The sequence below is a fragment of the Thunnus maccoyii genome, chromosome 9, assembly GCF_910596095.1.
Source record: "Thunnus maccoyii chromosome 9, fThuMac1.1, whole genome shotgun sequence".
NCBI classification, from domain to species: domain Eukaryota; kingdom Metazoa; phylum Chordata; class Actinopteri; order Scombriformes; family Scombridae; genus Thunnus; species Thunnus maccoyii.
In genome coordinates, this window is record NC_056541.1 from 18,858,159 (window position 1) to 18,870,918 (window position 12,760).

Here is a 12,760-nt window from a genome sequence, read left to right on the forward strand (position 1 = left end):
TCCCAGTTCTAAATCAATTCTTTTTCATATTTACTTTGTCTACATGAATATTGATGCATCGGTATTCACTCTTTTGTCCATTTTGTTCTCATTTTTTTTATTTAGCACACGCCTCTCTCTGTTTCTGTTTGCTAAGTGCCATTCTGTTCTCTCTCCCTCCACATCCAACTATTTTGGAGACTAGTCTGCATGTTTTTTGTCTGGAATATGCCCTCGTCTTTCAGACTGACACTGACAAAGAAAAATGAAAGACAGAGAAAGAAAGAGATAGACAGATGCAGGGCATGGAGATGTTTTGCAAAGAAAAGACGCAGACAGTGTCTAAACTGCCACTTGTGAAATACTTCTTATGGTTTTAATCGAAGCTCTAAAGATGATAAGAACTGTTAAAAAATAACTAGAAAGTTCTGACAGTGTTTACACACCAAAACATAATGTCTCGTGATCAATGTCATTAGACGGAGCCTCCCATTGCAACATGGGAGGGAGCTTGATTGCTTGTGAGTATCTTTGAGAGTTTTGATGCATGTGTGTCCAAGATTAGTGTAAGTGCGTATATGAGTGGGTGTGTATCGTGTTCTGTTTTGCTCCTTAATCTTGTTTTTGACTTTGCTTGTTCCACTGTTTGATGTTCAGATTGTATGATGTCAACCTGGATTAGCTGTGGTAAGTAAACTGGAGGTCAGTAAACTGATTAGCGGGTCAATTAATGAGATTCTTTCAGCGTGGCTTCACTGAAGACTATAGACTGTTTAATCTAGTGAGCCAGCAGAGCTAATGGCAACACAGGGTACAAGCTCACAAGGACCTGGTGCCTGGATGTGAGTAGGTGTGTAATTTTGAGACAGGCAGGGTTTACCTGGAGTTGTGGAGTTTTACTGTAGATGATGTGACTTGTAGAAATCTGCCTGAGAATGGACTGCAGCAAATTTTACAACACTGTCAGTGGAGTTTATGCATCTCAGGATCTTCAGCATTTAGTTCCTCCCCAAAAATAAGAGGAATTTGCTAACTGGCCGGTGGATAGTTAATGACAAAAAGGTAAAATGGTCACTTAAAATAGCTAAAATACCCTAAAACTTACTGAGAATAACAGTTGGTGGATGGAAGAAGTACTCAGCACTCAATAATTTGTTCCAAGTCCTGCATTTAGTCAAGTAAAAGTACAAGTATCATACTTACTTAAAGTATCAAAAGTAAGAGTACTCATCATGCAGAATGACCCCTTTCAGAGTGATATTATATATACTAGATAATTGAAATAATATCACTGATGCGTTGACATGTAAGCAGCATTTTAATGTTGTAGCTGGTTGTGGTGGAGCTAATTTAACTACTTGGGTAGTTTAATCTAATACATGCTAAACTGATCATTTGTTTTTAAATAAAATTTAGTATAGTTAAATAGCATAAAATGGAAAAACTCATAGTACAAGTACCTCAAAATTTTACTTAAGTGCAGCACTTGAATACATGTACTTCACTGGGTTTTCTGTGGCTATTTTAGCAGTACAATACTAAAGCATTACTCAGTTTACAGTGTAAATGTAACTTCTGTTATATGTGGTTCAGAGCTTTAGTTTAACTGTCATTTGAGGAATTATAGATCAGTCTATATCTGGGCACTCTGAAGTTACTTATCTATTCTTCATGTCCCTCCAAACTGCTTCATTCTGCATAATTGCTGTTGTGTTACTGTTCAGTAAAACACAGGATGTTTACCATATCTTGATCCTATTCTCCATAGGTTCCAAACCCTATCTCCACCCTATGGCTTTCACCCTCTTTGTCATCCCCACAAAAGATCACAATAACCATGACAATCTCATCTACAAGCGCAGTGGCTGCAGAAGGGCCAGATATAAAGAGACAATCAATGAGTAAGGCATGGACAAACAGTGGGATACAGGGAGGGGGGAGGCTGGGAGTGTGAGAAAGTAAATAGTAAAAATGGGACAAGACGCTGCGCCACATACAGTGAGCAGAAACAGAAAGACAAACGGGTAGACAGATTTACATACAGACAGACAGTGTTGAGTTGGGGAATGAAACAGCTCCATCCCAGTGCTTCAGTTGCTTCCTGTAAATGTGTCCATAGCTGAACGGTCCCACGGGTCTCAGTCTGACTGACTCTACACTTACTACATCTCTGTAGCCCGGAAACAGCCCGTTGTCAGCTCAACCTCTTCAAGCAGCCTGAGAGATGAAGGCAGAAATGGAGGCCAAAGAAACAAGGACAGAGAAAGAAAATCAATTTTTAGAACAAATGCAAGTCAGCAGAATTGGCCGATGAAATAGCTGTTTAAGCACTCTGCAGGAATAGCCATATCCGCTGCTTAGTGTTTCTCTAAAACGTATAGAAACCGTCAAATCACACTCTTGGTTTAAATACATCAAGATATTGAGTTTTACAGTGGCAAAAATAGCAACCATCAGTAGGAGCTTGTCGTGTTTGCACAAATTTGTTTTGTTTAAAGTTCAGGAAATTATTGCAAGTGAAGCAGGACTTGTGACATACTGAACATACGTATGCACCTTATTTTCACCTTTCTGCTGAGTGTACAAATAGCTGTGGTGACACTTAAAATATTTATGATTTGCACCTGGTGCTGTGCCTGCAAATTCATGTTGTTGTTGTTTGTGTGTGAGAGAAAGAAGAGGAGAGAGAGAGAGAGGGACCATGCCTGTGTATTGTGTGTTTTATGTTAATTTTAATAGAAATGCTGAGATTCTCTGAGGCAGATAATAGTTTCCTCAGATACTCAGATTGACATTCAGTGGAAGAGCTCCAGGATTTGTCTCTTGATTGCACTGGCAAAAGAGTCCTGGCTCTTTCTTCTCTTGCAAGGCCTGTTCAGACTAACCTGTCCAGACTGTTAGGAAGGAGATAGTACTTGAACAAAGACAAATCTGAGGGGTCAAAGGATGATTAAACGAAAAAAACCAAAGCTTACACAAAATCTGGCTAATTTTTTAATGATTTTTCTCTTTTAGGGGAGCTTTTATGCTTGTGAAAATACATTTTCACCTCTTCACACCTCAAATTAAAACTTTTGAGATGGAAAAACAATTATTTGGTTGCACTTTTTATAACTTAAGTCCACATTAAGGCCCTAAACTGTGATGAGCTATCACAAGTATGTTTTGTTTTAAGGGTCACAAGTAATAAAGGTCAAGAACCACTGACTTAAACTATATGTTAGTATGAAAATATTAATAGTTTTTTAGTAAATAATTGTAGACATATGTAAAGCAACAGTTCAATGAGCTAGAAATGGTGGGTGCTTATCTTTGGAGTTAGCCTAGACAGCCTCTTTTCCTATATTCACAAAAAAAAAAGATTCCCCTGAAATTCATCTCTTTGCAGCTGACGTAATGAAAGGAACCGTAACTGAGTGTTCAGGCACTGAGGTGTAGTGACTGATTAATCTTATCTAATCTTTCATCTGACCCCATCTCTTACGCTTTTCCATGAAGACAGAGCCTCTGATATGATTGTTATGCTTGTCAGACAGAAAGTGTCACTTTTATCATCTGATCATGGCGCAGTGTTTTCCACATTGCTATCAGATCTGTAAAACTGGTCATATTGGTTGCATTTCATTCTGCCACATTTTGGGTAGAGAGGGAAGAGTAACCGTTTACACAAAGATTTAACACAGATAGATACAATACATGAGTTAAAACAGCCATTTCAAGCCCACTGTGGAGGCATCACTGTGATCACAAATCCCGATCTTTACACATTTAGATCTCAAGAACCATTTTTAAAGACAAGCACAACCATATGTCTACTTTCTACTCTCCAGTATCACTGCCCTACCGTACGTTCTCTTATTTCTTTCCCTCTCTCTCTCTGTCACACACACACACATACACACACACACACACGATTGATCCTTTGTAAAAATGATGATTCTTCAGGCCCAGTCGTCCGTCGCAGAGACTTCTCATGACCGGGCTGTTGATCTCAGCTCGTGCGTACATACACACACATACGTACACATTGAGTTTTCAAACACTGCAGTCCACCGGCAAGGCGGTGATGTCATTCTGTCTGCTGCAGCACCAGCAGAGTAGGCAAGCGAGAGGGGGAGAGAGAGAGAGAAATGTAAGAAGCAGGAGATAGAGAGGGGAAGAAGGCAACAGGAACTGAGATAAAGACAAGAAGAGGGGAGTTCAGGGCAGAGGATTTTCTGTGATGAAATACGGGAATAATTTTACTTGGTAATTCTAAGCTTCATAATGAGGAACCTCGTATTGTCTTAGCCTGAGGACAGTTGCATGCACATTGCACGACAGTGTGTGTTGATATTGCTAATGTTAATGGTGGAGCTGTTGAGCAGGTTATTGTCTGTTTCTTCTGCTTCAAACAGAATGATTAATGGATTCGCTCATTTCTGCTCAGCCCCAAAAGCTCGTCCACTTTCTGGGAATAATCAGAGAGGGACACATTTGTCTAAATCATACTGGAGTCCAGCGAAATGTAGTGGAGGAATTACCACAGAACATTTTTAGAGTGCTGTATGTGTGCTTTTCCATTAGTATGTGCTGTATGCATGTGCACAGTACATGTTTATTTCTGAGTTAAGGGATGGGTGTGGTTCTCTTGCATCCTTATCTCACCGCACCACACACTCACTTCTTGACGCAAACAGATACATAGACACGCAGGCACACAGAAACACGTAGACAAACACGTAAAAATGCAGGACAGACTCGGAAAGCCTCGGTGAGAAAGTAAATTTGCTGTAACCAGTGGTATCTTGCTTGTCGTCTTATAACTTTCGTCAGGCTGTTGGAGGGCAGTGGTGTGAGTCCAGGGGGGCGGAACGCCTGTAGAGGGGCCTCAGTCAGGGTCACCATGGTGTTACCATGCCACCATATTGTGTTAAACTGTGGGTGTGTGTGTGTCTTTGCATCAGCTGTATTTGCTCCTTCCTTGATGACAGGATTTTTGTTGTGTCACTATGGCAGTTTGCAAACATTTCATGCAACAGAATCACATTCTGCTACAGTGCATATGTTGGTATTTTATAAAACAATTTCATGAAAATCATAAGGTCTTCCATCTAATATTTATGTTTTGCCTCCAAAATACCTCCAAGTTCAACAGTAAGAAAGTGAATGTTTTCAATTATTAAACTTTCAATGCATTAATAAATCAGATTCTTAGAAACCTTTGTGAATATTGGTGGCATATGACATACTTGTCCTTAATTTGGCCACATGCAAAGCCTTGCATAAAAGGGTTACACAATATACACATCTTGTAAAAGTCTTGTAAATCTTCTTCATGTGGTTTCTCATTTTATCTTATTTTCTCGAACACACACACACACACACACACACACACACACACTCACACAAAGATTTATGTGACAAAACAAGGCTGTTAAGGGATGGTGTATTTCAGTATGGTAATCGTAACTCCGGTGACAGGTGTGTGTGTGTGTGTGTGTCTGTGTAAGAATGCGTGTTGTACTGGGGTCAGTTTGTTGTTCTGCAGCAGTCTAGAGGGAGGAGGCCTGTGGGTCATCATCTTCTTCCAAGTGAAAGTGAATGAGTCTATTCAAACAATAGGAAAAGGGAGAACATGGCTCACCAAGACAGCCTAGAAACCGTGAGTAAATAAAACAGACACTGAACAGACCAATCTAGAGACAGTAACCCTTCACAGGATAAGCTGAAAAGATAACTTGTGCTTTAATCTTTTCTTATGTTTCATATTTTGCATGTTTATTTTCATATTTCAAAGTATTATATCAAAATACTACAAATCCAGTTTTTGCTTTACAGTAGTTTTTTTCTTTTTGTGTGTGTGTGGCATTGTCTAATCAATGTTTTGCCTGTCAGCGTGTGTGTGAGTGTGACTCAGAGGCTTTTTACTGCAGAGTATGTTAGCCACTCAACAGTCTGTGAGTGGAAAATTGTCTGTGAGCAAACGCTAAAAACAAAAACATCTTGTGAAGAGAATGACAATGACTCAGAGGCAAGTGGCTCAGCAGGAGTCGGTGTACTTGCACAGAAGTCCAAGATTTATTACTTTACACACAGGAGGCTGCATACTATATGAAGTTCATCTGATAAGTGGAAAATGTGCCACTGTACATTTCATCTCTTCGCCAGATATGAGAAGCAAGGAGCACATTTTATCTGCAACTCAGCCATCAAGCTTAAAGACTGTCAGATCCTGTTTTGTTGCTTCATTCAGCTGGAAGCAACTTTTCCTTTTAAAGTTTCTTATTCCCCTGCCATTGCCCCTACCTTTTTTTTTTTTTAAAGTGACCTCTCTCATTGCTCTGTGCTGTGCCATTGGTGTCATGCTGAGGGTGTGTTGTGTCATTTGTTGCTATGCCTCTACTTCAGGCATGTGGGTCCTTTATCCTTTTTACTCAAGCTCACTCCCTCTCTGTCTAAAGAGGACCAACAATCCTGTCACAACAATAGACAACACAGCTTAAGGCGCTGTGTTGTGAAGTTGAGAAAACGAGTTGCAGTGGTGTTTTCCTTTTTGATCAGAAGCTGCGAGCTTTGTAAACGAATTTATTCTCTGTGTTTGTGTGAAAACATACACTGAATGATCGGAGGGCTGTTGATTTTCCTGACCAGCATGCTGAGATAGCTGGTTAGATGGAGAGGGGGTGATGTAGGGAGGGGATGGGCATGGGGGAGAGAGGAGATTATGTAAATGAAATGAAAAGGTGCAGGGTTTGCCGCAGTCGAGTTTCTCCCCGCGGTTCTCCCCTCAGTCGCTCCTGCTTTTCCTCCCTCGCTCTCCCCCTGTGCCGCATGAGTGATCCTGTTTCAGCAGCACCCCTGCCTGCCTGGGAGAGGCATGAAGCCCGCAGACACAAACAAAACACAGACAAAAACACCAGACGTGCCATGTGCTGGCCCGTGAGCCAGGATTCGCCAAACCCTCACTCTCTCTTTCTCCTTTCCCCATTCACCTTGTCTCTCTCTCTCTCTCATTCACACACACATAAATACAGAGTCCAGACAAAGAGCCAGCAGTCTGCCGGGCACAACAGACAACAGAGACTGTCAGTATTATCACACTTGCCTTATCACCTGGGTACAGAGCAGCAGATTGACTTGTGGACACATTTTTAGAGGTTTTGGAAGACCAGGAAACCAGTTTACACTCAGAGGGAGTCTGTACTCAAGTCACCTGTGTGGCCACCACACCCTCTAACACACACATTTAAAGGTGCAGATGCAAGTTTTCAAACTGCTCTGTCCAATATCCCAAGGGAGGAGTCAAATGAGAGGAAAACTGATGGATAACCATCATCTTGAACAGTGTCAGTCCTTCAAATGCCTTTAAAAAAAAAAAAATTAACCAAACTTTGTCTCCCTCTCCACTTTCCCTCTCTATTCCTCTACTTCATGTGTCTCTCACTGTCTCTTATACCCTGTACCCCCCTCTTTTTCCCTTTCTCTGTTTTGCTTACAGGCAGATGCTGGCAACAGTTTTCTCCGAGCGGCCCGTTCTGGCAACCTGGACAAGGCCCTGGAACATATCAAAAATGGCATTGATATTAATACAGCCAATCAGGTGAGAGAGCTGCATGGTCCCCAGATGAATTAGCTGAAGTTAAAAAAATGTGCAAGTTCATCAAATAATCAGCCCTTTTATTTATTACAGCCATTGTTGACTTTTTATTCATGGCAGGCTATTTTGCTTGTCTGCAAAACTGATCCTCAGTTATACTGCTTCTTAGCGTGGGGCAGAAATAGAAACAGAAGAATTTGAGTATTTATGTGCTGCAGTCGAATGCTGCCAGGGTGTAGTCTCCCTCTCTGCTTTCTAACTGATTAAATAAAAATACGGGAGGTGGGCAGACTGCCCACTTCTCATTCAAAGAAAGAACAGCAATGTGTGAATGGAGAAGGTAGCACATTTTAGCTAATGGCATTTCTAAACAGTGAAATGATTCAGTCAGTTTTTTATGATTTGGCCCTGATCAGATCCAAACAGAAAAATGCCCTGCAGTACTTTTATCCTACAGCGTACACTGAAAAAGTTTAAATTATTTGAAATAAAGAAGTGACATGATTCTAATGAATTAAATACTTTCTGTATCAATTTAAATAGTCAGTAGGGGGAATTGCATAGGATATGTTTAATAAGTTTATAGCAAATGTATGGTTGAATTTTGTATCTAATTCATAATCAGTTTGCATTATATTCTGCTCAGATATTCTCCATGTATACCGTCATTTGTTGTTTTATGCTTTGATTTCAATGTGTTGTCAGTGTCCAGTGTGCATGATGTGTCTGAGTTGATCACTGTGCCGTTATTTGTCACCTGTTCACTCAGTCGTGCACTGTATGTGCATGCTCACGTCCACTATTAATCAGTGGCTGAAGGTGACAGGTGAAGTTTACAGGGTCTCAAGGGAAGGTAATAAATGGGGTAGGGGCTTCTCCTTCGCCCTGTCTCTTCCATCCTGCCTCCTTTACTCTGACGGTTGTTCCCAGAGTGTCCAGGAAGAGGCAGCGTTAGTGGGCTAGGACTGCTGCCCTAAGGCTACTGAAACTTGGCCAAAAACTGTATGTGTGTGTGAGATTCCTCCAGCTCATTAATCTAACTTAGTCATGGTTTCCCTTCCATTCACTGATGCTGTTCTCAACATTTTGTAATTATTGCTGGTAATGCTTCTGTCAGTGTTTCTATGAGGCCTATTCACAGGCCTCATAACAGATCTCACACAACATTTTCATTCATGTAAAGTGACTCTGTACAGTGGTTATTATTGGCAAATTCCCCCATGGTGATGAAGAGAGACACCCCATGGATTAGAAATATAACTACAGTCTGATGTGTCTTATGTGTTACAAGCTGTTGACATGATGAAATCTCCTAAATTACAAAATTTCATTTCATTGTTCTCTTCATATTCATCATTTGAAAATGTGTTATTTTTATTGTTTGGGGTTAATTGTGTTAAAGTGACAATCTACAACATTCCTGAGAAATGAAACAATCCCATTAAGAAATGTGTTGCTTTCAGTCCATCCACAGTGGCTTTTATGACCACCAGGATTTTCAAATTTCAGTGCAACTATTAACACACTGAATGTAGACTACAGCATCTTATTTTTATTACGTTTCTTACAGTTATCACAAACTCAGATCTCTACTGTACTGTTAAATAGTGACTCTAATTTAGAGCTGTAGCTAATGATTATTATGAACATTATCAACTGATCTGTAGAATATTTTGCTGATAAACTGATTAATCATTTCAAGAAAGTCTATGAAAAGTTTAATTTTGTTTGACCAACAGTCCAAAACTCAAAGATATTTAATTTATAATCATAGAAGACTACAAAAACCTTCACATCTTCAGATTTGAGAAGCTGGAACCAGTGAACATTTGGCATTTTTGCTCAAAAGATGACTGAAATGTTTATCAACTTATGGTTTCAGCTCTACACAAATTACGATACAACTTTGTACAGTATCAATTGGTAATGCAAAGTCATGTGGTATGTATATTTGAAAAAGTTGTAGATTGTGACTTAAACATGGTGGTGAGTGTATTGTTGTTCTGGTTGTGTGACTGTACTTATGCTGTATGTACAGTCCGGTGGGGGTTTGGCCAGGTGGAGGCTTGACTTTGTGTCACTGTTTCTGTGTCTGTGTGGATACCTGTGCCATGGCTCGCACACCAGCACGCCGCCTCACTCCTGCCCTCCTCTTACTATGTTTTTCTTCCTCTCCTATCCCTCTCAACCTAACAACTGCTCCACTACCCTCTCCCCTCCTGTTTATGTACTGTTTTCTAACTCACCCTCCTTTTCTTTTTTTGCTTTTTCCTCCCTCATCGCCTCCCTCCCTCCCCTCCGCCTTTCCTCTGTTTGCAGTAGAGTGATGGTGTGCTGTGGTCTCCCCACTCAGAGGAATAATATCAGTGGTGTGGGAAAGGTCCAACCTCACATGTCCTGTGCGGCTGAAGGAAGGCTGTGTGAGGTCAGACCTATCCCACACGGCTCGTATTCTTCCCAGCCACGAGACCAGCGGCCTGCCATCCCCCTCCAGTCCTCCTCTTCCTCCTCCGCCTGCTCCTCCTCCTCCTCTCACCATCATTAATCAAATGAAAATGTTTACACATCCTGATTTTCATCCCTGTAGACATCGTTTTTGCTAATGACCACTTTGATTGTAAGAGTCTGCATGCGTGGTGTCCAGTGTAAGTATTTGCCTGCTTTGGTTCGTGAGTGCTTCAGTCACTGTGATAACAAACACTAGTTGTTGTCAGTTGGCATGGCATATACTATATGTGTTTGTGTGTATATTTGTGTGATTATTTATTGTAGATTAGGGAATTTTTTGGTGCACAGTCTGTTTAGGACCCTTCAGTATGAGGTCTACTTTGCTCTGTCACTCAGAATGGGCTCAACGGGCTGCATCTGGCCTCGAAAGAAGGCCACGTCAAAATGGTGCTGGAGCTACTCCACAATGGGATCATACTGGAGACCACCACAAAGGTAACAGACCCAACAGCAAAGTCCTACAGTGTCTACTCTACAGAAAACCCACATGAACTCATAAGCTCATATAATGATGAACAATGCTGGCTTTAACACTGAATATATTAAAATACCTGCTGAATTGTGTCTTTTCGTGAGAAATGAAAATCAGACCTCAATACTTTTTGGTACCAAACTAAATATAGTAGTATAGTTGTAGCACTGAATATAAAAAGTGTCTTTATAGTTGGCTAAGATATGTATTTTTAATTTCTTATTTTAAAGTCGGTCCATGATTTACATCGAATTATGGCATTATTAGAAACATTTCACTTAACATTTTAGAAATTTAATTTTTTGTTAAATGAAAAATGGTTTCATAGAAAAGCTGTTTATATTACTCAAAATAAGGTGTCAAAAAAGTAGCCTTATTGTTTTGTTGCAGAAACTTGTATCATCACTGCTATAGAAAATTTTTAAATAATACCCATCCCTAGTTTTACATATGAAATTATTCCATGTTTGACCAGAGAGCAGTTTTTCACATGACTACAATTTATTTCCACCTATAGTATTTAATGTCAGAATACAGTATGAGCAAATTGTCCACATATGAAACACGTCCAAAACCCACATTTTCTTTGAATATACATGTGGGATTTCACATATTATCTTTATTAGTGCTTATTTTGACTGTGTACTCCTGTTCTCATGTATCTGTGTTTAAACAGAAAGGGAACACGGCCCTGCACATTGCAGCCTTGGCAGGGCAGGAGCAGGTGGTCACAGAGCTGGTTAACTACGGGGCCAATGTCAACGCTCAGTCCCAGGTGAGAGTCAGTGCTGCTCTCACAGCACACACTGAGGCTACTCTTCAGTAATGTACTTACAGTACTGTGTAAACTTTGCTGTATTAACAATTGCAATGACATCTGTTCACATGTGTCTTTGTTCCTATATTTCTGTGTGTTGGTGTTTTTTTCTGTGTACATCCTTGTGTGTGTGCATCCGTGACTTTCTTCCTATCTCGCTGTTGCTTCGGGTGACTGTGGCTCCTCTGCTGCTGTGTGTGTGCGTGTCTGTCGTGCATCTTTCTGAGACAGAAGGGTTTCACTCCACTCTACATGGCTGCACAAGAAAACCATCTAGAGGTTGTGAAGTTTCTTCTGGAGAACGGAGCCAATCAGAGCATTCCAACTGAGGTACCAAAGAACGAGAGAAATGAGTAATCCCCCAAATTCCTCAATCCCATCCTTGCTGATCCAGACTCGCTGTCGTTCCATTGTGTTTCGTTCTCATAAGCTTCTCTTCTTACATCTCTATAATTTTCTCTCCGTGAGTCAACCTCTCCTCTAACTCTCTTCTGTGTGCTGCAGGATGGATTTACTCCTCTGGCCGTGGCTCTTCAGCAGGGACATGAAAATGTTGTAGCCCTGCTCATCAACTATGGCACCAAAGGGAAGGTCCGCCTCCCTGCGCTGCACATTGCAGCACGCAACGATGACACACGCACAGCCGCAGTGCTCCTGCAAAACGACCCCAATCCTGATGTACTCAGCAAGGTATGCATGTGTGTGGGTGTGTACAGTTGCTGGTTGCTATAATTGCACACATGCACATGTAGATGTGGAAATCTGCATTTTTTGTTTTTTGCGTGTTTGTCTTTGAGTTTTGAAAATTAAAATGTAATGAGAATGACAGTTAACTCTCCCTGGTGTTTTCCTGCAGACTGGATTCACACCCCTCCACATTGCTGCACACTATGAAAACTTGAACGTAGCTCAACTGCTGCTCAATAGAGGAGCCAATGTCAACTTCACCCCAAAGGTAGGGAATGACAAATGATGATGGAACGTTAATGTGCTGTCCCTGCTTCGTGTGTGTCTAACTGCCTCTGTGTCTCTCTGCAGAACGGCATCACTCCTCTGCACATTGCATCCAGACGGGGGAATGTGATCATGGTCCGACTCCTGTTGGACAGAGGGGCACAGATCGATGCCAAGACCAAGGTGCAGCGAGCATCTATCTTACAATTTCTCAAACTCTTTGATTCCTTTACTGTCTTTCTTTCTAATTTTATGCATCATTAACTAAAAAAGTATTGTATCCCTCCAGGATGAGTTGACTCCTCTGCACTGTGCAGCCAGAAATGGTCACGTCAGGATCATTGAGATCCTGCTGGACCATGGATCCCCCATTCAGGCAAAGACTAAGGTAATCCAGCTAGAGACAAAAGAAAATTCTTCACTCCTCTTTAAAGTGAAATAAAAACCATCT

General features: G+C 41.0%; 1 protein-coding gene across 1 annotated transcript in view; it reads left to right on the forward strand.

Moving 5' to 3' along the window:
- ank1a (ankyrin 1, erythrocytic a) overlaps positions 1 to 12,760 on the forward strand; it is a 108,634-nt gene that overhangs the window by 64,993 nt on the left and 30,881 nt on the right. The window contains exons 3-10 of the mRNA XM_042421220.1: positions 7,460 to 7,561; positions 10,403 to 10,501; positions 11,215 to 11,313; positions 11,587 to 11,685; positions 11,860 to 12,045; positions 12,212 to 12,310; positions 12,394 to 12,492; positions 12,599 to 12,697. Of these exons, the coding sequence (XP_042277154.1) occupies positions 7,460 to 7,561; positions 10,403 to 10,501; positions 11,215 to 11,313; positions 11,587 to 11,685; positions 11,860 to 12,045; positions 12,212 to 12,310; positions 12,394 to 12,492; positions 12,599 to 12,697 (882 nt within the window). The remainder of the gene's footprint in view (positions 1 to 7,459; positions 7,562 to 10,402; positions 10,502 to 11,214; positions 11,314 to 11,586; positions 11,686 to 11,859; positions 12,046 to 12,211; positions 12,311 to 12,393; positions 12,493 to 12,598; positions 12,698 to 12,760) is intronic.